The 24,715-nt window shown below is 55.5% G+C and overlaps 9 protein-coding genes across 9 annotated transcripts; 4 read left to right on the top strand and 5 right to left on the bottom strand.

Moving 5' to 3' along the window:
- Positions 1-527: 527 nt before the first annotated feature.
- CHGG_08690 (uncharacterized protein) lies at positions 528-1,166 on the bottom strand (the record flags this gene model as incomplete). Its single annotated transcript, XM_001226616.1, has 2 exons — positions 528-998; positions 1,131-1,166. 2 exons carry the CDS (start codon positions 1,164-1,166, stop codon positions 528-530), a joined length of 507 nt encoding a protein of 168 aa, XP_001226617.1.
- A 1,007-nt stretch (positions 1,167-2,173) lies between these two features.
- CHGG_08689 (uncharacterized protein) lies at positions 2,174-4,572 on the bottom strand (the record flags this gene model as incomplete). The annotated part of the gene is made up of 6 exons (XM_001226615.1): positions 2,174-2,535; positions 2,600-2,793; positions 2,844-3,617; positions 3,789-3,990; positions 4,050-4,345; positions 4,403-4,572. The coding sequence occupies 6 exons, from the start codon at positions 4,570-4,572 to the stop codon at positions 2,174-2,176; spliced, it is 1,998 nt and encodes a 665-aa protein (XP_001226616.1).
- A 2,707-nt stretch (positions 4,573-7,279) lies between these two features.
- On the bottom strand, positions 7,280-8,534 carry CHGG_08688 (uncharacterized protein; the record flags this gene model as incomplete). Its single annotated transcript, XM_001226614.1, has 3 exons — positions 7,280-7,298; positions 7,490-8,195; positions 8,309-8,534. 3 exons carry the CDS (start codon positions 8,532-8,534, stop codon positions 7,280-7,282), a joined length of 951 nt encoding a protein of 316 aa, XP_001226615.1.
- A 436-nt stretch (positions 8,535-8,970) lies between these two features.
- On the bottom strand, positions 8,971-9,820 carry CHGG_08687 (uncharacterized protein; the record flags this gene model as incomplete). Its single annotated transcript, XM_001226613.1, has 3 exons — positions 8,971-9,216; positions 9,478-9,633; positions 9,689-9,820. 3 exons carry the CDS (start codon positions 9,818-9,820, stop codon positions 8,971-8,973), a joined length of 534 nt encoding a protein of 177 aa, XP_001226614.1.
- A 243-nt stretch (positions 9,821-10,063) lies between these two features.
- Positions 10,064-11,460, top strand: CHGG_08686 (uncharacterized protein; the record flags this gene model as incomplete). The annotated part of the gene is made up of 3 exons (XM_001226612.1): positions 10,064-10,534; positions 10,591-10,765; positions 10,823-11,460. The coding sequence occupies 3 exons, from the start codon at positions 10,064-10,066 to the stop codon at positions 11,458-11,460; spliced, it is 1,284 nt and encodes a 427-aa protein (XP_001226613.1).
- A 776-nt stretch (positions 11,461-12,236) lies between these two features.
- Positions 12,237-14,520, top strand: CHGG_08685 (uncharacterized protein; the record flags this gene model as incomplete). The annotated part of the gene is made up of 2 exons (XM_001226611.1): positions 12,237-12,767; positions 12,826-14,520. The coding sequence occupies 2 exons, from the start codon at positions 12,237-12,239 to the stop codon at positions 14,518-14,520; spliced, it is 2,226 nt and encodes a 741-aa protein (XP_001226612.1).
- Positions 14,521-16,954: 2,434 nt separating this feature from the next.
- Positions 16,955-17,826, bottom strand: CHGG_08684 (uncharacterized protein; the record flags this gene model as incomplete). Its single annotated transcript, XM_001226610.1, has 3 exons — positions 16,955-17,444; positions 17,650-17,738; positions 17,812-17,826. 3 exons carry the CDS (start codon positions 17,824-17,826, stop codon positions 16,955-16,957), a joined length of 594 nt encoding a protein of 197 aa, XP_001226611.1.
- Positions 17,827-18,278: 452 nt separating this feature from the next.
- CHGG_08683 (uncharacterized protein) lies at positions 18,279-20,294 on the top strand (the record flags this gene model as incomplete). Its single annotated transcript, XM_001226609.1, has 4 exons — positions 18,279-18,517; positions 18,571-18,723; positions 18,793-19,670; positions 19,729-20,294. The coding sequence occupies 4 exons, from the start codon at positions 18,279-18,281 to the stop codon at positions 20,292-20,294; spliced, it is 1,836 nt and encodes a 611-aa protein (XP_001226610.1).
- Positions 20,295-21,489: 1,195 nt separating this feature from the next.
- CHGG_08682 (uncharacterized protein) lies at positions 21,490-24,625 on the top strand (the record flags this gene model as incomplete). The annotated part of the gene is made up of 3 exons (XM_001226608.1): positions 21,490-21,512; positions 21,691-21,826; positions 22,586-24,625. 3 exons carry the CDS (start codon positions 21,490-21,492, stop codon positions 24,623-24,625), a joined length of 2,199 nt encoding a protein of 732 aa, XP_001226609.1.
- Between the last annotated feature and the right edge of the window lie 90 nt (positions 24,626-24,715).

Below are 24,715 nucleotides of genomic sequence, written 5' to 3'. Positions count from 1 at the left end.
GATACAGATGGTACTTGACAATAAAACCCAATCTGAGGCCGGCACTTCCATGTTCGCGTTGCTTTCCCTGTGCCCAAGTGACCCAGAACCCATCGAGCGCTATCTCACACTCAAGTCGTTAATCTCGGCTCCATTAGCTACCCCGAGAGGTTCGGCGGTCGGGAGGAAACGGTCGAAGCCGAGTTGTTGGAAATAAGAAATGATGCCGGAATGCTTCGTGAACCCGCGTCAGTAACGGAATAAGTACAGAAAGCAAGACAGTCTCCGCCGGATCCCCATCATCCGCGCGACCCTTCTTCGTCATCATCATCAAAGTGAATCAAGCCAGCCCAACCCAACCTAACCCAACCTAACCCAACGCCACAATCGTTTTCGTAATCTCGTGGTTTTTGACTAGACTGCGCAACTTGATACCATTCCTCAAGATATGCATCAAGGAAGATGTAAGCACAGTCGGGTCCTCCAAGCGCAAAACGTCCCAAACGCAACGACCCATGTCATGTCCCATATTCCCGAGCTCGCATCGCTCACCGGCGGACTGGGAGTTCCTGTTGCTCGCCAGCAGCCACTTGGGCCGTTTCTTCGGGTGCAGCAGGAGATTGTTGTTCCTGCTGCTGCTCCTTCTGCTGCTCGCCAGAAGGGTTGTTGGCCGCCTCAATGTCCTCGGCGTTCGTCTCGCGGTTCAGAAAGCTGCTCTCCTTGACGGGGCTACCGGCTTGCAGGCCCGGGTGGTGTTGGTGGTGGTGATGAGGGTGTAAAGGGCTGCCGATGCCGTTAGGTCCGCTAACGGGGCTCGAGAGATGGGGGATGTTCTCGGGGACCGGGTGCTGGCTGCCGACGGCACCCGTGTCGACGCTGTCGCCCTTTCCGGCCTTGCTCATGGCATAGTCGCCGCTGTCGAAGTACTTGCGCTCCTTGAGATGCTTGGCGAAGTGATCGCTGCGGTTGGGGAGTTTGCCATAGAGCCGAAAAAGTCGCTGCTCCTCGGGGGAGAGGGACTGCGGGGTTGAATTGTGTTAGTGATAGGTCTAGCGAGATGCGAGGTAGCCTGACGCAGCTGATGACATATGCCAACTTCTAGATTGTCTACGCCATGTCTATAACGCTGAAACACAAAATGGGTGGCTCACCTTCACGTCAACCTTCTTAGCCTGATGAGGATTCATGGTTGTAACGCTTCAAGAAGCTGTACTCGATTGACTGATCGATTTGCCCGTCAATCAAAGCCCGGTACTCAGTTGCGAAAAGATTCCACTGTGGGGGGTTTGCCAAACTCAAAATCGCCCAGATGTGTCAGCCTGGTTGTCGTGTAGTTGTTCCGGGTGTCGACGACGTCTTGCGAGGTGAGGGGCAAGAAGAGTGCGGTCGCAAGGCGTGAACGTGGGATGGCCAGTGGTTGTGCTGCGGTTACAAGTGGGGAGTGGAGCTTCTGGTTGTCCACTAACAAAGAATGACCAAGCTCGGTACATACCTTAGGACGGTACCTGAAGCAAGCTCAGTGGATAGCGTTCGAAATTGTGATGCTATTCAGAATAATCTAAAGCCGTAAATCGTGAAAGAAAAACAACCCTAGCTTATTTGATTATATGCAGAGGTATTGATGTTTACTCTGTTAGAATACCGGTCTGTTGTTAACATCATCTCGGGTTGGTATGCTGGGAGTTGCAGATTCATGCGGTTGCTGGTGAGATCCCTGCACCCTGTGGCTTCGTTACTACGCAACTTACTGAGATTTGAGCCGCTCAGATCGCTTAATGATCCTTGCGCCAGCAAGGAACCTTGTGCCATAACCGGCACTTCCCGCTCTCCTCCTTTAATCATCAAACCACAAATCATCAAACCACTCGGCTTGGTATCTTGCGAGTCAATATGTTACCGTGGTTACTCTGCTCGAGCCGCGTCACGGCTTGAGCGAGAACTCAACCACGGTATGGATACGAACCATCTTCAAGATGCATCAATAATCGCATGCCAGCCATGGTCACGGGTACTCTATCGCAGTAATTGCCTAACTAAATAAGAGAACTAACTGTAAGAGAACTGGCAACCGTGAACCTGATATGGGTTCAACCTTCGGCGTTCGAAACTCCAAAACAATGCAAACTCTCAACTCTCGACACCCAATCCATCGCTAGCAGTTCAATGCGGTAGGCGGGGTGTGGCATATCCCCCTCTAGTCACGCGACAACGCGAGCAGCGCAAACAGCCCCCCCTGCACCGGCCTCGCGACAAAATATGGCCCGTTCGCCGGGAAACCTCCCGTCTCGGAATCGTACAAGTCGGTCATGGCCCGATCCGACGTCGTTGTCCCGACCCAGTGGGCCAGCTTGGAAATGAACATGTCCCGCGTCGATTGGCTGGCCACGGCGGCCGCAAACATCTCCCAGTCTGACTTAGTCCAGGTGTGCCGCGTGTCGAGGGGCACGCCATACTCGTTGGCGACCGTGGGATAAAAGTTGCTTTGCATGTCGAAGATGGACTGGTCGATGAAGTCGAGTTTGAGCAGTTTGTCGGCGTAGATGTTGTAGAGGAGGCCTAGGATGGGGCTCAGTACTCGGTTTTTCAATCACTGGGGAAGGGGTACATCGTGTTTACATACCGTGACTGTTAGCGTTTCCGTAACTCAACGTCGTGTGAGGGGGGTTGGCTTGGGAATTGATGCCGAACCCTTTCCAGCCCTCCAAATACCTGTCAGCCACCTCTCCAAAGGCGTCATCGTTGTTGGTCAGCTGAGCAATCTGAGACATTGCCTTGAGCCCGATGATGCCCTTGATGGCCAAATTCGTTTGGTTGCTACACGCGTTGATTAGCAGGATGTTAAACTTTGTAAACAGATGACCTACGCCAGAGTTCCCGCAAAGTCATCAGTGCTGAGTTGGTTTGCGGGAATCAGAGACTCTTCCACCAGAAATTTCGCCCACTGAGACAGGATGGGGTAGTGGGCTGAGAGGTAGGCCGTATCGCCGGTGCGCTGAGCGTATGCCAAAGTCATGATAATCATGTTGCCACACTCCTCCAGCGGCATTGCTTCATCGTTTCCGGCCGGATAGCCCCTAGCTACCGGGAAGGTTCCGAGGTCATGCTCAGCATAGTCGTTCGGGTATGCCCCGCTCTCCTGGTTCTCAAATAGAGGATCGAGCAAGTATCTACCAAGTGTTGCGTTCAGATACATGAAAATCGGGTAAGCAGGGAAGATGACGTCGACGGTCTGGATGTCGCTGTTCGAACTGATCTCCTTGAGGAAGATGTATGGCTTCGAGGAGGTGCCGGCGTATTGTAGCGCGCCAAAGGTCTGGCGGACCGCAAGTGTGGTGATAAGAGCGTAATCCTTTCCTGCAGCACCCTCGGAGTCGCTCCGTATCCGTTGGTCCAAAGCAGAGGATACTTCGTTGGCGTGTTGATAGTCGTCGTAGAAAGCGACAAGCGCCGAGATGTCGTCCTGGTAGTACGATGACCAGAGCCCCGGCACGGCCTCCAACTGGCCGCTCTGCCCGGCAAAATTGATGACCTGGTCCTGGACCAGACCAAGGGTGAAGACTCTCTCCACATCGTCTCCTTGGACGTTACCCAAGTCGTGGGATAGTGCAAATACCGGCCTGGACTGGTCAACCCGCCGTCTCCAAACGTTTCATTCGTGTAAGGAACTTACCATTGCTCGCTCACTGGCCGAAAGTTGGACTCCTTGGTGTTGGCAAGCAGTCCATGGTCCGCAAACTGGCCTCGCACCGCGCTATCTTGACCGATTTGCCAAGTGGACTAGTTCAGGCCTGTTAGCTTCCCTTCCTCACGTTCCCCATGTGAAGTATCTATAGAAGAAATAACTTACACCATCATCGACGCGCGTGGCTAGGTACCAGTTCCCCCAGCTGGAAATCTCATTCGATTCCCTAAACTCCTCTTGGGTTTGGCGGAAGAACTTGTGGTAAGTAATATCGCCAACGGTGGCGGTATCCCACTCGACAACTTGAGAAGTATCTCCGCTAGCCCATTCTAAGCGTGACGTTAGCAAAATAAACACATGATATGTCTACAAGTGTGGGAAACGGCACCTCCAGAGACATCCATGTAAACTTGAACTTTGTGGGATGCTCCATCGGAGGACTTTGCCCTGATGGAAATGTAGGAAAACTGCTGTGATTGCCGCGCCATATCATCGGGGTAAACCGGCGACAAGAAGGTGACGGTCAAGGTAACCTTCCCGTCCACGTCAAACGTGAAGATGCTTTTGGTCGAGGTGTACTCGAGCGACACCTGGTTGACGTGTGCTGGACCGGGTGCGCCGCCCATCCAGTTGTATGTCACCCCGTCCACAGCCACAAGGCCTTGCCAGCCCAGAATATTTCCGCTATGCATACAGTAAGTCACAGTGAGTTGGAAAGTTAAGAGGATGAAGGCCACTTACGTCCAATGGCGGGGCCAAGCGCCGGGGAGGATCGCCCCGGAGCCCCCCTGGAGCCATGCGTTTAGATAGGGTGATCTCACAGCCAGGGGAACTGCTGGTGGTTTTGCTGGGGAGAAGGAAGATGCAGCAGTAGCAAGATTGACAACCATAGCTGCTAGCGCAGCTAGCATTGTTAAGGACCGCATGGTTTGGCACGAAAAGAATGCAACGTGGGGAATGGTTCTGGGGGAAGGAAGGAGGAGGAAGAGCCGGGAGCAAAACGTTTCCACAGCTGCTAATGATTTAGAAAGAAGAATGCAGTTCGTAGGGGACACCGAAAAACGGCCTCGGAGGCGGCCTAGATACGCAAGGGACCGGGCTGATGGAGACCCGGGAGTTGTAAGTGGCAAGGGCCGGGTCGGGAAGCCGGGGGGCTTTTGTAAACGGCCAGCAACATGGGAGAAGTGGCACAAGGCGGGCAGGAAGGCGCTGAAAGATGTGATGGGGCTCACCACCAGTGGCACAACAGAAGGAGCAACAATTAACGGTGATGGGCACTCCCGGGGCTCGAAGTATTGTGCATCCAACACCTACATCCCGAGAGTTAGGGGAAGGTGTATCCAAAAAGAGAAGGTGATGTTGGGCGGCAGCAGGACACGGTTCTCCGGCGATGATAGTAGCATTTCGGCCGAGAGAGGTGCTGAGTATACCACGCAGTCTCTCTGTAAAAACCACCCAAGTGGTGTCTTCGGTCGGCGCGGGATCTGCTCATGGGCCCCAGGCCGGCGTGCGCGAGGTGGGACAAGGGACGAAGCTAGTGTCCCATGCCAAGATCGTAGGTACGCTAAGATGGGGCATGCCGTGACATGACCACGCGCATACCACAAGGAATGGAGCCACTGGAAGGGTTTGGGTACACTCAGGAGCATTCCAGCCGCCCCCCGAATCACCTGCTCCACGTCATGAGATCATAGCAATGGTTCCAAAACCAAACAAAACAGCGTTTAAGGCCGACAGACCCGGGAGAGAACCCCCACACTGCTAACGGACATTTACTACTAATTAAGGCCATCTGAAGTCTTAGAGATTCGGGACTTGCCGGGGTGAAGCCACGGAGAGCGGGGAACGGGCACGGAAGGACCCGGAGGTGACCCCGAAATGCGGGCCCTGCGGCTGCCGAAAGGAGCCCCGCCTGCAGTGCTTGCCGGTTGAGATACCCTCCCGGTGAGCGTGGTCACGGTCGCTGCTACGTAGGTGGCTGGGAAGCCCGTCGGTCAGTTGTCGGTTCGAAAAAGCGAAAAAGAGGCCGCGGAATCCGAGACATTGGAGGTAGGTATGTACTATTGAAGTACCTTATTGTGGTTTGTTTTAACATGGAAGTTAAAGCGAAGCCATTGCTACCGCCCTAGTTTGCCGATGACCTCTTTCCCTCATAACCTCCCCGGGATCACAAGATCATGAGGGGAATGAAATGGACTGGCCAGAGGGAGGTCTCTGGGAAAAAGGCACCAGAAAGGATGCGGCAGGTGCGGCGAAGTCGGCCAACCAGGCGGCCGCGGTGTTGGGCTTTGGTGTGGGGTGAGAGCAGGGATCGCGATGATCACTTTGGGGAAGGTACACTATTCCTTAGCGGGGAGGGCCCGTGACGATCCGCACGGACCTTCATACACAAGACCCTCCAACATCCTTCTCGATGTTCCTCCCATCACCATCCATCCGCTGTTGGGCCTGCCAACGCAACATTGAAGCCAGGTCACTGGGCCGAGACAGTGTTACGTTAACCACACGAGCGCCACACCGCCTGCTATTTAAGCCGCTCCTCGGGCAGACATTGAAGAGAAGTGCCATGATCGGCACTACTTACTGCAACACAAGCTTTGGTGCCAAGCGTCTTGTCCAGCTCGCGTGCTTCCCGGGCGCGCACTTCGACTTTAGTTTTGTTGACTCTCATTCAGCCTTCTCCGAGGTCCAGGCCTTTTTGACCGGCTTTTACTGCTAAAATCGTGTAATACCCGTCGCATTGTTAAGCCGCCGGGGCCTGGACGGGCAGGAGGCCGACAACAAACCACGGGCAGTGGTGTGCCTGGCGGATTACCGCCCGTGGTTCGATGTCGTGATGCATGGATGTGAGACCCGAGAAAAATGGGAGAGTCTCAGCTTGGATGTATTCTCTGCAGATAGCTGCAGGGCCCAGCCACTCTACTTGCAAATTGTAGTTGGCAACAGACCGCGAGCTTCTACTTTGCCCATCGCGTCTCGAGCAACCCGCCCCCACAGCTAGGGACCATCCTGCTTGCATCTTGTGTGCCTGGTGATTGCGAGTTCGGAGCATGTTTGGGCCCGATCAAATCGTTGATTACTTATGTATGCCGTTTTGGTAAGGGGTGACGGTGACAATTCTCCGCAGGCGCCAGCTGTATGCTGTGAAACGGCGGCTTGGAGTTTGCACTCGGTGTCCCAAACCACCACGTGCTTGTGTTTCCAAGGCAGTGCGAGCGCCGCAGGCCAGAGAGCGTTGATAGCGGTGAGGCCGCTTGAGATTCGCCATACAGCATACACCGTCATTTTGTGCTAGCGACTACCGTTTGTTTGTTAGCGGAGCGAGAAAGCAAGCACGGCACAGAAGGGTAACATACAACTCCGGTTTCTAGCGTCCTTCTGCGCTCTGCCAGCCCCAATGAGAGAGAAATTGCCAATATGTTTCGGCCCTTGAGCTGAATTTGTTGAAGCTGCTTGAAAACAGAGGCGGCGTGCTGAATATGGCAATTCTCGTGGTACGTGTCCTACCTGCCGTACACACCGCCGGTCGGCTCAGCATTCGGGTCCCGGCCATATTCTCGTGCAGCTACCCCGAAAGGCCTCAACGTGGGACCAGAAGGTCCAAACATCGCTATGAACCTAGCCGATGTCGGACGACCTGAAAAGGCCGGCGAAAGCAGTAGCTGTGTAGATGTAAGGGCCTCTTCAACGTGAGTCTTGCCTTGGTCTACAACCCTTCCTCAGCCAACATGTCACCGATGTCGAGATAGAAGGCCACTGCGTTAAATCTAAGAGAGAAAAGGCGCATCAGAAGGGAACCCTCGGCGGATACGGTGAAAAAAAACTTACGATGGTGGGTGGCCCATCCACTTTTGTACCGTAAACCGAAGTCTATTGCTCCAGTTGATCAGGTCTAGATGGTTTACACCTAATAAGGTCCCCTTGTAGGTACCCCATTTGCTGCTCTCGACGCTGACGAGGCCGTCATTTGGACCCTCACGCTCCTCAATCACACGGTGAGAATGCCGAAACGGGCTCAACAACGGGGGCTTGTGCTTGACGGTGGCACCGTACGAAAAGTAGCGCACCGTTGGGTCGTCCGGGGTCTTGGGGTTGAACTCTTCAGCCATATACTTCGTCGTTAGTTGGGCAAAGGCGTTCGGCTCCCACCCAGTGGTCCGCTCCCACAGCTGGTACAGACGGGGCAGATAATTCGGCCCGATCCCGTCGATGAGGTAATCGGCGAAGGGACTGCCATGGTGTGGTGTAGCAACGGTGATAAGAGACTTGACCTTGACGCCGGTGGGCTGGAGACGAGAGATCATGTACCGGGCGTCTAAGCCCCCCATGCTGTGCGCCACAATGTTGACGCTCTTGCCGCGGGCTTGGGCTTCGATGTCTTCAGCCAACTTGGCGGCCCGCTTCTCAATGGAGCCGCTTGGGGGCACCGAGGCAGTGATGACTTCGGCATGGTTGGCACTCAAAGCCTCTCTAATTCCGCGCCAGTAGTGGATGCTGGGTAGGTAGGAGCCGGCTAGCTTCAACTCGGCGAATCCTAGCAGACCATGAGCAAGCACGATCGGGTGTTTGGGGGCTTCTGTGGCGCAACGTGTCAGACTCGTTTTGACTGACACCAGTGCGCATCAGGATTCCCTGAGAAAAACATACTGTAACTGTCCCTGAGCAGGGCGTACTCATCGGCTATCTCTTTGCCCAGACCCTTGATCCGCGCGTCTGTTGGTGCAAAGTGGCGGCAAAGCGGTGCATAGGCGCCCAAGTGCCGTCTTGGACCTGCAGACCGACAAATCGTCGTCTGATCTCCTGCATAACGGCGAACTGACGCGAAGGGATCGAGCCATGACGCAGGCCGATGAGCCACTGGCAACCTCCGCATCTGTTGTTGTCTGCTGTCAACTGAACACTTCCCAAAAAAAACCAAAAAAGAAATGCAAGACAAGAAACGAGCTGCTGGACGTTTCAAAGATTACGAGACATGAGTGATGCACATAATAGATCTTCTTTTCTGTTTTCGTGATATTTTCTTTGTGGAGCTTCCGCCTTCCTTGATTCGAGATACCCGGCTCATGATGGGGCTTCCAGTTTGCGATGCAAGGCAATCGGCTCGTCCGGCCTGCAGATGCGTGTTGGTGACGATTGGCTTAGCACTGCCCAGTTCTGGTCGCAGCGATGGCGATCTCGCTAGCACAGTGTATATGAAATGTGTCTATTTATTATCCTTACTGTATTGATCGACCTTGGCATGGCAATCCTCAGCTGCCTTCTTTCATCCTCATGCAATTGATTGGAGCCGAAAGAACAACATCATCGCTTCAACCTCCTCTCGACTCGCGATGCCCCGCCATCATGTTGTTTTCGACCTTCCTGGCTGGGTTGCCGTTGGCTCGAACCGAGCGTGAATGAATCAGTCGGCTGCACGCAGCGATATCGACGCGCAACACTACGGCAGCGACAGTGGCCGAAAAGACTGCACGAGTCCCCACGAGCCCTGCTTGCCATCTTAGCCATACTGTGCGCGATGCAGCCCCCAACAGGGTTGTTTTGCCGGTGTTGGTCGGCTTCGCCAGGCCTTAATCATCCTCAGCTGGTAGCACGTTCCCGATTGGTCTTTGAAGGTGGATGCGTGGTGGCGGTCGAGAACCAACAACCAACAACACCCTCACCTGCATATCAAACGACCAATTGGGCGCGGTTGTGGTACGCCGCAGTCTGCCTCCCTTGGCTATCAGAAACCGCATTGATGTGTGAAAACACAGGATCGGTTGACTCCCGATTGCCCAGCCGGCCACCAACAACAAGGCTGGCTGCTTAAATCCTACCTTGTCAAGGACGGACCCGGCGAAGCTTGTTGATGGTTTGATGGCTGACCCGGCTGCATGGGGGTTCGGCGCATTGTATCTGCGCCCATCGGATACCAGCATCATCGGGACTGCTGGGCGTGGGGCACCGGCCTCCAAGATCGCGACGTCGTGATGCTGTTGTGGAAGAGGTAATTACATCCAAGGGGATGAGTGAATATGTTCTTTCCACCGAAGTTTGTCGGGTTGAGCCCGCTGGGCTGCGCCCGGCCGGCTTTCTCTGAGACCGGGCCGAGGCCACGGCGCTGTCGTTCTCGTCCTTCTCCTCTAGGCCCCCTGTCCGCTCCCGCACCTGGTCCTGCATGTTAAGCGCCCTGCGACCTGGGTGCCAAACTGTCGGGGCCGCCACTTCACAAACACGTCCCGCGTTGCAAAGATAAAGAGCTTATTTGTACTTCCCTGTTCTAGTCTTCGCTGTATGGCCATCCCGATGATATCTTCGCCCTGTCCCCCCCTGTGGTTCCGGTTCCTCACCCACGTCGACTGATGTCGAGTTTACCTCATTACCATCGTTGAGGGCAAGGGCGTCTCTGTTCCTCCAGACACCATGTTAGCTGTTGGGGAATGTTCTCGCGAGCCTTGTGGTATCCCCCCGGGCTCTCTGCAGTACGGGGCGACGCCAGCGGGCAACGCCTTTATGCTTGCTGCCTTTGCCGCCCTGATCCCGCCCGTTATATACGCAGGATTTAGGTACAGAACGCTCGCACATACCTCACTACTCCTGACAGCACTCGTTTTCGAAGTTGTTGGTCATGTCGGCAAGATCTTCCTGGCCGCCAATCCGAACAGCCACGCCTATTCAACCCTCTATCTCTTGGGGACACACTGGGGCGCCATCCTGATCGGATCTGCTGCAAACCTGGTCCTTCCACATGCTATGGTCATTTATGGCGAGGAGTTCCGCCTCGTATCGGACCCCGTCTACCTGAATATGCTCTTCTTCATTCTTGACATTTTCGCCCTGGCCTTCCAGTCCGTGGGGATAGGGTTTGCCTCCACGGCTCACACGTCTGCCGAGGTTCGAAGTCCCCAACATCCGGAGAGACGGGCTGTTTGCTGACGACCCCTGAACAGGTTTCCCAAGGCGTTAGTATCCTGCTTACCGGCCTCGCCATCCAAGCGCTCAATCTCCTTGCCTTCTTGGGTACATACCGGTATTTTCGGTACAAGCTTTCCCATCGCCGTTATATCCTCGATGACAGATATTCGCACGTGTACCTGTCCCGCTGGTTCACGTACTTCATGATCTGTGTGTTTAGATCCAGCTCTATGGAACCACGAACGCCCGCTAACACTGACATGATAGGCATTCAGGTAGTCGCGGCCCTGCTCCTCCTCCGAACGGCTGTACGAATCGCCATTTTCGCCGACGGCCTAGATAGCGCATTTGCCACCTCACAGGTCACCACGTTTCTCCTCGACGACACCATCGTCCTCGTCGCGGTTCTTATCATCGCCATCTGCCCCCCCGGTAGGGCATTCGGCGGCGCTTGGGCCTCAACATCGCCCATGGCCGCCTCCCCAGACAGGCCGCACACCCTTCCCCTACGACTCCGACGGCATCGGCGCAACCGAAGCTCTCGCATCAACAAACGGGTCATCTCACTCCCGTACACATCCCCTTCCGCATCACCCAGGTTCAGCCCGGGGTACACGCCGAGAGGGGGGATGACACCGGGACTCCCGGCGCACCCTTCCCCCCGAGCGCCGCCGCTCATCTCGCCGCTTATGTCACCGCGGAATAACCCGGTCCACCAGAGAGCCCCCTACGAGCTCTCGCCCACCCAGGAAGTCCCGTACATGGCACCTCAGGAGAGCCCGGGTATGGATTCGACCATGTGGATGGCCTCGCCGCCTATCGATCATGGGAGGAAGAGAAGGATGAGGGCTGGCTCTGGCCCGGAGACGAACCAAATGGTAGATGGAGATGCTTTATGGAGTTGATGTTGGATGACGAAACGTGGCAGTGGGAGGCTTCATTGTTTGGGATTAAACTGGGGCGTTGGGAGTCCTTTTGAGGTGTTAGGTGGGGACTTGAGGGCCGTCTTTTGCGACTGTTTCACCGATGGGCGGCGTATTTGGAGTTGATGTGGTGTCAGGTTAGGGGTATGACTAAGTAGCTTGTCTTCATCTGTCTTTTGTTTCAGTAGTTTGGTAAACCATCATGATATAAATCCATCTCGGAGGGCCATCTGCGCCTCGTATTTCTAGTGCTTCCATGGTTCTCGATAACAGTACGGCAAATGAGCTAAATATGAGTGACGTCGGTGGCCCAGAGCCTTCTCAATGTCCCCAAACCCGACCGATGGCTCATTAAGCCTGCTATTTAGCTTCCTTGGGAGAAACATAACATAGTTTGAGATGAGCTTTTAGATCAGTGGTACATCATGCTTTTCGAGGGTCTTCCATTGATCATGACCTCCTAGCTCTTTGTCTCCGTCGGGATCTTTAATTAGCACCCAGACTATTTTAGGTATTCTCGGCGATAATGCCATTATCGAGCGAGTTAGGCTTCAACAAAGGACGGGCTCCTAGCCAACCGCTTTGTGGACGATGTGCATATATGGGGCGCGATGATGGCAGCGTACGTGTGGGATGTATCACAGCCCACTGCAGCAGCGCTACCTGATTTCGCTGATAATATATTGTACATCCGATTTCATTTATACCAGCCTCTAAATACCACAAAACATAAGCCCAAGCCGTTACCGCCAATAACTATGCTAAATTTCGCGGCACGTGCTAGTCAGCGAATCCTCGGAAGTCAGAATGCTGATGCTACCGACAGCCAGCAACTGAGTTCTGTCTCTCCCTCGTCCTCAGTATCTACTGTCTCTTCCAGTGGTGGCTTCGAGGAAAGCCTTGGAAGCCGATCCACAACGGAGGGCTCTTCCTCCAGTGAAGAGGGCCAAATCCTTAACTCAGACCAGCAGCCAGATGAAATGGAGCAGCACCAGGAAGAAAGTCAGAACCAGGTTGGAGTCGACCAGCCATATGAAGAGGATCAGGGCCTTAAAGCCAACGAGGACTCTGTCTCCGAGACTCAAATCGACGAGGACTCTGGTTCCGAGACTGAAGCCCAGGCCAGTGCTTTCAACCGTTTATTTGACGCGGTCCAAAGCGCAGAGCACTCGGGTCGAGAAACCCCTCCTTCTATCGGGGGATCCGTGTATAGGGAACAACCCCCACCATATTCCTCCCAACCCCCTTCGAGTGAAATTGTCATTCGGGGTGTTGAAGATGGCGCCCGGGTTGTCGGGAGGAGGTGTTGGTAATACGAGCGCAGACATGGGATCACAAAATCAACAGACACATGAGGGCAATGGCGAACCGATCCCACCCCCATTATACGTCCCGTCTACTTTGGACCAAGAACTGTTGCGGGTGAACGACGCCGACGACAGCCATTCGTCCAACAACTCATTAGGCGCCATATATGATACGGGAGCCGACGATATGGGCAGCATCTCTGCCTATGAGCAGGTGCCCGACGACGGACGAGCTAGTCCAGCCCAGGCACCATCCCAAGCAACATCAGACAAGCTAGTTGAAGAACAGAAAGACTCGGAGCGACCTGAGAGTCACCCTCAGACTCATCCTCACGCAAGCCCACTTGATGCCTTGGCCGATCGCCCAGAAGACACCGACCAAACGTCCACGGCCCCCGCCCCTTTCTCAGACAGTCCCAGCTCAACTTTGGCCCAAAAGGGTAACCTTGATATCAGCGAGGGAGATGTGCCTGCTAAAAAAGAAGAGGGGTCAGAGCCTCCATCCTCTCCAAGCGCGTCTCTCAAAGACTTTCACAGCCATCCGGACCCCATCTTCGTCCACAAGAGTAACGCAAGAGACGATAGATTCGCTCCATTCTTCAAGGGGCCCTGTCAGAGGCCAAACGAGACCATAACGGACCTCACCATCCGAGACCAGATCCGGCGGTGCGCGGAGTTGTACGGACGGCCCCTCACCGATACGGAGGAGGATGTCATCCGCAAGTTTCATCGAGACTTGGATCGGCCACGTGCGCCCGAGGAAGTTAGCGAGCCAACGTTTATCCACTCCCCAGGGGCCCTAGCAAAAGTCGAGCTGTCGATGGCACTTGATACCGTCTCGTACGCGGGCGGTAGTAATCATGACTTGGAAAGCGGCATGTCGCCTTCCATCCCGCCGACGGCTTACAACACCGAAATCGAAGACCTCAAGGACGAGTCTAACAGACTGTATTACCTAATCGAAGCCCTCACGAGTCGACTGGGGGAGGTCGAAGGGCGGGTCGACTCTGACAAGGAGCAGTTGCTCACGGCATTAGACAAGAGGACGGCCAACCTATTCCGCAAGATCAGCGAGATCGAGGCTTGCCAGGACGAGGTCGAGAAGCAGCTCAGGTCCAGCCAAGCGCAGCTCCACACGGCCTGCGCGGATATCGCGCAGTTCCAGGCCGAGAAGAAGGCCACACAAGAAAAGCTCGGCAAACTGGAGAAGGAGCTGCAGACTGTGAAGGGCCAGCTCCACAACAAGGATAAGGCCGAGGACAGTAAGAGCACGCAGGAGCCCGAGAACAGGGACAAGGTCGAGCTCAGTAGGGAGGGCGCGAATGAGCTCGACGGCCCGAGTAAGATCAAGTCCGACAACAAGAGCACGAGCGAGCTTGACAACAAGAGCAACAACGAGCTCGACAACAACAGAAAGGCCCACACCACCACAGGCAGGAGCTGCGGACCTGATCCGCATTTGGCCGAAAGCACGCAGCCGTCGGCCCGATGGTTCCAACTGACGATTGGGTTCAACTCCAGCTATGTGGTGTTTGCCATGACGGTCTTGGTGTGGCTTGTGACCGAGGGGATGTTGCATAGTAAGCGGCTGTCGGAGGGTTATGGGCCGTTCATCAACGGGGGGTACAACGGGCTGGGGAGTGTGGTCATCTTTGGCACTTGGTCCAAGTTCTTTCTTTTTTACGCCGTGGCTGTCTATCTCGGCGTTGTTTCCCTCAGGACGGCGGTAAACTAGTGAGCCGGTCTCACGCATGCTTCCAGTTTGAGAAGAGGACGCGTAAGGGTAGCGGCAGGAGGGTCGGGCGGTCTGATAGTCGGTCAGCAATCGTGGGTTTCCCCATAGCGAATAATCATCATACGGTTTAGAGGGCTTTCACTCTTCGTTTTCCAACGCCGTAGACCATGCCATCTCCTGTCCTGTGCAGACAGGTGAGCGAGTTTGTTGTGGGTCAGTGTGATTGTGTAAACAACCCCTGGTCGTGAGTAAGCCCGACGCATGCTGCAAGACTTGCCCGTCCGTGTAACTCTAATCTTCTCATCCATGTTTTCGCAAGCTCTGTCTGGATGACGTGTAGGGCAAGGCAAGGACAATCTAGTGCCCTTCGGTAGCTTCTCATTCTTTTTTCTGGTTCGTCGCGAGGACGCACACGGTCGGGCGTTGGCCACCAAAGTTCCTGGAGGGCACAGATCTTACCAAGGACCAACTCCAGGGATCTTCCAGAGGTATGTCACCCACCCGCAGGGCGGCCAGATCCCCAGCGTAACCATGTGAGATGGATCTCCCGCGCGATTTCCCTGGCCCCTTTCCCTTACAGGGAGCCATGGTCTTCGCCCCGGCCCTAAAGTTAGGCGGCGTTGGGTGTCCTTGATCGACTGACACTTCCCATCGCCGAACCAAAAAGGCAAAACGGCGGAAGGAGCCGTAAGCCAAGCGATTCAAGGCCTCGGGACCGAGTGGTACTCGTCAGACCCCTTATCAAGTCCACACAGCTTTTTTTCACATCGGTTTCTTGTCCCTCAACGAGGTGACGGTAAGCCCGAGATTGCTACACGGTCCCATTCAAGTTGCTCCCGGTTTGGACAAAAGCCCGGAGCGGTTGATTGCGTTCTCAGCCGCCTCCGTGAAATGATGCCAACCGAGAAGCGCGATAGGGTCCGTGCTTTGTGCCGCGAGATGCGACACAACGGTCGAGGTTGGGGGAGAGAATGGAGCAAGCAATGACCCACCATCTCGGACTGGGTGTTATTAAGAATGGCTCAGCAGGGCAGCTGCAGCACTTTGGTGGATACGCGAACCACGTCTGGGTGTGAAGGAGATAAACTTACCCAGGCTTGTGTTTCACGACAGCTTCCTCTTCCGGCACAGTTTTCGTCATTCCGAGGAAGGATTTAGTGTGCGGGCAGGTCCTGTCAGGTTCGCGTCCGAGTCGAAACTGCAGGCTTAAGGCTGCAACGGCGACGGGAAGGGAGAACTAGTGGCCCGATCTAGTGGGGGTTCATGTGAAAGGGGTTCGGTCATTCCCCGGGCGCTGCTCGGCGGGGTGCGCCGAAAGGGAGGGGCCCGCCCGGGGTTTGCGTTCCTGGTCTGAACAAGTTCCGGAGCGTCTTCCGGTCCATCCTCGGGGAGATCTCACGAGATGCGTACAAGATCCTTTCCCCTCTGCACCGCGCGGGTGACGCACATCTAGGCGGGCCTTGGCCATGCAGCCTCGCAGGCCCGAGACCCTAGACGACCCAGGTTCAATTCCCACCGCTGACAAGTGCCGAAACGATGCAGCGACGCCTCGCATTGATCGCTGAGGCAAAAGAAAGCTTATGCCCAATGGAGTCTCAGAGGGGAAACTGTGCCAGATTGGGACTTCCCTCAAAGTAATTTGTTGTGTCCTGGGCATTCGGGAGATTTTCTAGAGGTCCTTCAATGCACGAGATCGGTGGTCTTCGCCCTAACAGGTCACAGCTCCTTGACCAAGCTCAGAAGGGTTTCGGCCCTACCACTGCGAGCTTTCAGTTCCTAATCAGGGATGGCGCTGCGGGGGCATCCCCATGTTAGCAACGGAGCTTAAACTGACGGCAGGTGCATGTGCCTGTCCCGACCCCAGGTTCCTTCTGCAACCCTGATTCTTTGTTTTCTGTGATTTTACCTATTTTAAGTCCTTTTTATTCTTTGGCCTTCTACCAATTCTTTGTTACTCTTCGGGTTTGTTCGCACAAACCTCGGCGGGTTTTCATGGTTACAACGAGTTGGATTCGTCATCTTTCCCGATCGGTCAACGCCGATGATGACTGCCTTGCCCAAGTTCACCAGGCCAGCCCAGGCCATTGTGCAAGATCCCGCTTCTGCAGTTGGTGGTCAACCTTCATCTCATGCCAAGTCCCTGGTCTCGAGGTACTACCCTTCGTGACGTTCCTCGACCGGGTTTCGACACAAAAGGGGGTGTCGTCAAGAAGCTTGGCTGCTGACTGCATTCCCATTTGCCCTTGGTGGACAAGCACAGACACGCCATGTCACAACCCTGCAAATATCGGCCTGGCTATACTTGGTTGATTAAACTCTTGCTCCACCGTAGCCAGAGAGCTCCCTACGATGGCTCGCCCTCCCACGCCCCAGCGTTCTCAGAACCCATCTGCCGCGCCAACTCGTTATGCCGATTCATGATCGCCATGGTTCATCAACTGCCATTGCCTGCATGCTTGGTTTGACCTGTCGGTGGTGGCTGTCGGTGTTTTAGTTGGAACACGCCCTTCATGAAAGTTCTTATCATGAATGTCTGCCTTGACTCCCTTTTGTCGTCATCATTGTCCAACGTTTCACGCCACCAGCCCGCGTCTGCCACCCGCCTCCCGCTCTTGTCTAAGCGACCTCGGTTGAGTATTCGCCTATCTACCTCACGTGGGCAGGAGGCCGTGCCGTTATCAGATGCTGCAAGCTGCAGCGCGCTGCAGTGTGGCAGACTGGGCAGGACATTGCCGGAACCCCACTGCCCGGAGGCTGGACAGGGCGTGTTAGAGAACCTGATGCGTTGATGCTCCTCGCCATTTGGCAGATATTGCCTGCGTTTGTGGGGTAAAATTAGGGTGACACCCGGAGTGGGCTCGTCGAACTCTGGTTTTCGAGGACTTCGTCGCATCCAACGGTCAGATGCTGCTCTCTGTCGGTTCCTGTTTTATCCCATCTTTAGCCAGATTGCAGATGCGACTGTCCTGCCAGAGTCCCGGCCTGCTGCTGCCATGGGGATCCGCTTGGGTTACACGCCAGCGTCCTTGTCTGTCCTGCCAGGCATCGGGTTTGGTGCTTTGTCAAGCTGACCAAATCCCAGACTGGAAGTCGTCGACATCGACAAGCCCCAAAGTGGTTGTCACTTACACCGACCCACCGCCGACCCCCGTCGATATGCGCATGGCAGCCCCGGAGCCCTGCGTCGCCTGCCGCAAGTGCACTACCGCCCTAGTGGGCTACGGCGCGGCGGTTCATCAGCGGCCCTCTGATATGGCACCGACGTGCCTTGGCTTCGCCGGCCGGAACTACCCATGCCATCGCCATCGTGGTTACGGTGGAGTTTCAAGTGCCGTGGCAGCCATGGCCTCTGACACCGAGCTTCCCTCCATGTGACGCTGGTGCAATCAACAGTTCATTTTGCGAGCCATACGTGCCTTGCTCTGGCGCTCTCACCTAGCCAGTCGCCGTAATCCCACACCCCTCTCACCACTTCCACCCCTCTTGGACTGTTCTGTGGCACGGCCCTGGAAGGGGACATGCCGGCGCGCAACATGGCGTTTCGGGAAAGGGAGTTATATACCAGGTTGTCAAGAAAGGTGCCGTCAGCTCGTGGGAGATCTAGACCACCACCTTGTCCTTCTGGAGACCTACGCTCCGTATAAAGCAGCCGGCTTCTCCTGGACCTTGTCTCAAGTTCGGGTTGTCGAACCGTCCTGCGAGCTCCTACCACCCCCGACCCACCGCCACCTTCTTCCCCTTACGACTTCGTCCCCGAGATGGCCGGACAGTCCGCTAATGGAGGAAACGGGCATGGAAATGCGGCTAGGGCCACAGAGGCCTTCTTTGCCCAGAGGCAAGTGGTGATAGAGCGGATTATGAAGTACTGGGCCGCGGGCATATGTGGCCTGATCGCCGTCTTCGTCCTCTTCCACTGGGCACGTTGGTTCTGCGTTAAGGTGGAACGTTCAAACAAGCCTTATGGAGTATTCGGTCGTCCATTCGTTGCGAGTTCAAGGTAAGGATTGCCTTGCTTCACCAGTTTGAAGAACTATCAACTAACTCCCCTAGGCTCGTGAGAAATCTGCTAGTACGAAAGGTCCCTGGCTTCAAATCTGCCGGGCATGCCATGGTCATTATGGCCTATGTCGCTATTAACCTGGCTATCGTGTTTACCAACGTGGACACTAGCTCGATGGGAAGCTTGGGGCACAGGTTCGGCTGGTACGTTGACTTCCTTCCCGTACTCCCACCACAACGTTCTGGAATAACTGCTCATGGGGTTGCACACAGGGTAACACTAGGGAACCTCGTCTTGGTCGTATTCTTGGCACTCAAGAACACCCCCTTGGCGTTCATAACGGCCTATTCATACGAACGGCTCAACTGCCTTCATCAGATCGCCGGCTGCAGTATGTTCATTGCGATGCTTCTCCACGGCACCCTATACACGGCCTTCTTCGACAGCTCGGGGCGGCTGTTACACATCTACTCCGAGAGTTCAGGGATCGCGGCCATCGTGGCAGGGTTCGCTTTTTTGAGCGTTGTGTTCTCTGCTCTGGTCCTCCGGCGTTTCTGGTACGAGCTGTTTTACGTCACGCACATCTTCTCCTGGATCATAGCCATAATCGCCGTCGGTTTTCATCGGCCCGAGATCGCAAACAAAACGCTCATTATCGTCCTCATCGCGGCGTCCATGTGGTTCCTCGACCGTGTCATCAGGGCCTCTAGGATCCTGTACTACAGCGCCAACAATGGAGCAACATTGCACCCCTTGCCTGACGGGAGCACCAAGATTGTCATGAAGAAAGTCCCGGCGAGGGCAGAGCCCGGGAAGCACTGTTTTGTTTGGATTCCTGCCATCCGCAAGTTCGAGACGCATCCGTTTACAATCCATGGAAGCTCGCCCCTCGAGTTTACAGTCAAGGCTCGCAATGGCTTCACTAGCGACCTCTACAAGCATGCTGTGGCCAACCCTGGTGTGACAGTGAGGGCATCGATTGACGGGCCGTATGGCACGTTTCCTAACCCCATGGAGTTTGACAAGATCGTGCTGATTGCCGGGGGCGGCGGTGCCACCTTCACATTCGGCCTTGCCGTCAACGTGCTCGAGAGGATGGACGAGGGGTCCCCTAAGAACATTGTGTTTGTGTGGTCGGTTAAGAAACACGGTCAGTCCCTTGCTTACTATTTCTAGTACTATTTCCGGGCTGACAAGGTGGAAAACAGAGAATCTTTCCTGGTTCAAAGAACAGCTCGAGCTACTAAGGACGCATGCGCACTCGCCCAACGTCAATGTTTCCCTTTATGTTACACGGGCTCCCACGTCGACCTCCGACCTCCCGAGCGAGAGCGAGAACAGCGAGCACCCTGGCCGCTCTGACTCGTCTTCCGATGGCGCTGACTCGCCGCCTTTGTCGCCCGTTGGGTCCGATCTTGAGAAGAACGTCCGTCAAACTGCAGTGCCCGCCGGCGGTTGGCCGCCCCTCTCACAGAGTGCTCTCGAGAAGCAGACGGAAGCCGTTGAGACGCAGGTCAAGCATAACGGTGCGGTTGAGAAAGATACGGCCACAGCCGTATCCCACACTTTCTTCGAGTACCCCATCAAGGCGGGGCGTCCCGATGCTGCGTCTCTCATTCGCGATGCCGTCAAGACTACGCCGCGGAACCAGCGGGTTTTGGTTGCGGCATGTGGACCGAACGGGCTGATGCATGTGGTCCGGGATACTACCGCCAAGTTGATTGTTGCCGATGGCCCGGCCGTGGAGTTGCACTGTGAGCAGTTTGGCTGGTAAATGATGTATACTTACTACTATAGACGGACTCGGTATCTCCCTTGGTGGGAGGCTTCCTCAGCTTACATACGCCCTCGTTTATCTGCCAACGGATCTGCGAGGAACTGTTGTTTGTTTGCTTGGGTATTTTCTATTCTCGATACCGGGATGAACTGGCGTTTTGGCTGTTTGTCATCTACTCTCTCGGCAGGGATCACTATCAAAAGGGACTCGGAACAACAGGGATTGAGTTATCTTTGCCACGTCGCTGGGCTATTGCGCACCAACACGACTGGTCACGGATTCCTAGGTCACTAGGTAGAGCAATATCAGAATTGGCTACCTTTATACGGATGAAATTCGGACATGGTAAAGCTCGACTACCTAAACTTGAACTGACTGTGGTCCAAATATGAACACGGCTCTCCCCGCTCTGGACCTTCCGCATGCGACCTCGCCCCCCCTTTTCACTTTTGTGTCACTCACCTTGACACCGCAGACAACGTTGTACCATTCGACGGCAGGTTGACGAAAATGCAGCGTGGGGTTGTAGGTTCGGTTGAAGCGGCTTCCCTGTTGTCCCGGTTGTCTTGTCCTGGCGCCAGAGGCGAGTGTGATAACTAGTGCTAAAACCAACCTCCTAAAAAATTTTCAAAACTGGGGGGCAGAAGCCTAAAAGAGAAAGCTGAGTGAGCCTCAACGACGACGTCCTGGCTTATCGTCAAGATCGGGATCAAGCGGCCGAGAACCCCGGCATGGCCGAGCGAATCGGCGAAGGACCAGGCAGCTGCAAGTCGTTCTTGGCGTGCGCAATCACCTTAGCGTGCCATCCTCAAACCGCCCTCACAGGTGATGAACACCAACCTCTCGAGTTTGCCTTGAATTTGAGCCCCTCTCAAATTGAATTCGCAGCTCAGATTTCAAAAACCAATTGCCTGCGCACCTCCATTGACATTGTGCGATCCCATTTCTCCTATTAGGCAGGTTTCATTGATCATTCGTTGACGTCAGAGGACCGTGACAAACCGGCCTGGACCCCCGAGCACACCACTCGCTATCCTGGGACGAGAGCTCTTCCCTGCTCAATTTTGGTCCGAAGCCTGGATCGCGATTGCTTCGGCTCCACCAAACCGAGAACCACCCGACACATCACGCCGTCGTCTCCAGCACCAAAAGAAAAATACATCAAAAAATACGTCGTACAATCTCCGTAACCATGCGCAGTTACACTTTCAAGTGGTCAGTCACACCCTCTTCCCTCTTCCCGCGCCCAGAGGCTGGTCTGAGAGCGCAAGCTCTGACTCGCTTTTGCCCGTGCTAAGCTTTCCGCGGCCGCGACACACCAAGACCACGGATAGTCGCACTTTTTTGCTGTGACAAGTGTGTCGCTAACTGTTGCTCCTCAAATTGTATTTAGGCCTCACAACGCCGAAGAGGTTTATGTGACAGGCACCTTCGACAATTGGACCAAAAGCGAGCGCCTCGACCGGGTCGGGCAGTCCTTCCAGAAAACAGTGACGCTGCCAGAATCTGACGCCAAAATATTTTACAAGGTTCGTAAGCCACTTCTTTCTGTTTCCGTTTGAACCATTGCGCCGTCGTTCCTCGGCGCTCTGGCGCCCAAGTGTCTACAGCAGTAGGCAATTGCATCTTTCGAGAAGACCACAGCAAGGCGCTCCCCCGCGCAAAGTGCCGACTGCGCTCAGATAAGTCCCGGCTAGAGGAGGGGTCGTTGATGAAGCAGCGGTGAGCTCGGTGAGGACGGAGCAAGTCACTCCTCCGAAGCCAACCCCACCAATATCATCCCGCGCCCGCGCCCAGTGCCATTGAGCCGGCTCAGAACGGTTGTTTGTGCGGCGCAGCTGTTGTTGCTGGCAATGCCCCTTCCAGCAACTGCTTCAACGTTTCCAATTGTTGTTTTCACCGTATTGCGTAGCCACCCGCCTCTGGCAATCAGTTGGGACTGCGATGACGCAACCTCGTACTCCTCCAACCACCGAAGGGAGCCGCGACAAGCAAGAGGGACAATGACGGGCAGGCGATCACAAACCACACTAGCGGCAACTGTGGGACCTCCTGGGCGCAAAAAAAAACAGTCATTTGGGCCCGTGACCAAGGACCGTAACAGGGAGCCAGGTCCTTGCTTCGAGCTTGTTGACCTCGCCCCTCTTTTGCGCCCGGGCCCTTTAAGATGGCGGGGGGTCCCCGCGCTTGCTTTGCACCAGCTTGATACCAACATTGATTGACATTGGTGCTTTCGATCTGTTTCGCCAATTCCTTACTCGATCGCTGACGTATCTACTATTTTACAGTTTGTTGTCGACGGCAGCTGGACCACAGATCACACTGCTCCCCAAGAAAAGGATCACGAAGGGAACGATAACAACGTCTTGTTGCCCGAACAGATGGATAAGCTAGAAGAAGCTTCCCAGGCTGCGGCCATCAATAACCTCGTCCCCGAGTCCACCACGGCCCAATTAGCCGGCGCGGTGCCCCTAGAGGACAAGAAGGAGGAAAAGCTGGAAGACAAGAAGGAGGAAGCGCCGGCAGCCGGTTCGGACGCTGCCGTCCTCAGCTCCGCGGCCCCCGATTCTACCACAGCTCAATTGGCTGCTGCAGTACCACTCGAGGAAAGCAAGGACAATGTTACTCCGCCGGGTGGTTACCCCGAAACGCCTGCAGCCGAATCCAGTGACCAACTGAAGGTTGACCCCCTCCCTGCTGCCGAGGGCGCCGTCAATCCCATAAAACTTGAGGCTGGCGAGAAGGTCCCCAAGGACCTCACGGCCGATGCAGTCAACAGCCACGTCACGCTTGACAAGGAATCATACGAGAAGAGCGATCGCATTCCTGGTATTGAAACAACACTTCCACCCATTACCGGCAACATGATTCCAGAGTCAAGTTTACCTATCACTGGCGGCGATATCGCCACCATCAACACGGTTACTAGTGAATCAACCACCGCCGCCTTGGCCGGGCAGGTTCCCCTGGAGCCCAAAGTGCCCGAGATTGTGAAGAAAAGCCAAGAGGAGGCCCATGTGGAGCCTGAGGCAAGCGCCATCAGCGAGGAAGTGAAGGAGAAGGCCGCTGTGGAGGAAGAACTTTTGGACAAGGTGGCCGAAGCTCCCTCTACCTCGGAGGGCACGGCGGGGAAGGGCACTGAGAAGTCCGAGACTGACAAGTCGGCCGTCGAGAACGCGATTGCCGCTGCTACCTCGGCCGGTGAGGTGGCACTTGGAGCTGCCATTACTGCTGCCGGGGTGGCACTGCCCGTCGCGGCCGGTGCTGCAACCCATGCCGGTGAAGTTGCTTCGGACTTTGCGCACAAGGCGGGCGATGCCGCTGCGGATATCGCCTCCAAGGCCACTGCTGCTGCATCTGACGCAGCAACGACCGTACCTACTGCCGTCAAAGGGGTCCTTCCCGGGGCAGCCCAGGCCGAGGCCGAGGAGAAGCAAAATGCTGCTATCGATAGCATCTCTCCGGAGGTGCCGGCCGAGGTCAAGGAATCCTTGAGGGCGGCAGGCAAGAGCCCCGAGGCTGCTGTGAATACCTCTGCCGTTGAGGAGAAGAAGGAGTACGAAGCCGAGATGCTTTCGAAGGTGAAACCGATTGAGGCCGAGGAATCGCAAAAGGCTGCCATCGATAATGTCTCTCCGGAGGTCCCGGCCGAGGTCAAGGAATCTCTAAAGGAGGCGGGCGAGAGCCCCGAAGCTGCTGCTGATACCTCCGCCGTTCAGGACAAGAAGGAGTACGAGGCCGAGATTCTTGAGAAGGTGAAGCCGACCGAGGCAATCGGCGAGTCACCAACCAAGACCGCCGAAGAGGCAACAGCTCTAGCGGTGGAGCCGCCCCAGCCCGCCGTGGCGGTCAAGGCCGTTGATGAGGCCAAGTCTGTGGAGACGCCAAAGCCCGCCGAGGAGACACAGCCTACTGAGGGCCTCAAGCTCACCGAGGATATCGCGCCGGCGGTGACTGCCTTGAGCGTTGAGCCCCCGAACCCGGTTGAGACCGTCAAGGCTGTTGACGTAGCCCCGCCCGCGGACGTGGCGACTGGTTCCGACGAGCCGGTTGCGGCTGCTGCTGCACCTGTGGGAACCGAGGCATCCGAGCCCGCGAAGGTTGCCGAGGAGCCTCAAACCGCAGTCGAGCACCCCGCCTCAACCGAGCAAGCCGCACCCACTGAGGCAGCCAAGGGAGCGGACGAAGTACATCCCGCAGCTAACGGCACGAACGGCACTAATGGCACCGCCGCTACCGCTGCCTCTACCGACAAGGCTACGTCCGAGAAGAAGAAGAAGCACAGAATTAGTGGGTTCTTCACCAAGCTGAAGCAAAAGTTCGCTTAAGCTGGCGATGCACTCCTCTTACCTACTCGCTATTCTACGCCTTTTTGCCGAGCATCCGTCTTGCATCATACTTAGATACTGCTCAGGCGG

The sequence above is a fragment of the Chaetomium globosum genome, genomic scaffold, assembly GCF_000143365.1.
Source record: "Chaetomium globosum CBS 148.51 scaffold_6 genomic scaffold, whole genome shotgun sequence".
In the NCBI taxonomy this organism is placed as follows: Eukaryota; Fungi; Ascomycota; class Sordariomycetes; order Sordariales; family Chaetomiaceae; genus Chaetomium; species Chaetomium globosum.
Note: the sequence above shows the minus strand (reverse complement) of the source record. Positions and strands in the feature narration are given on the sequence as shown.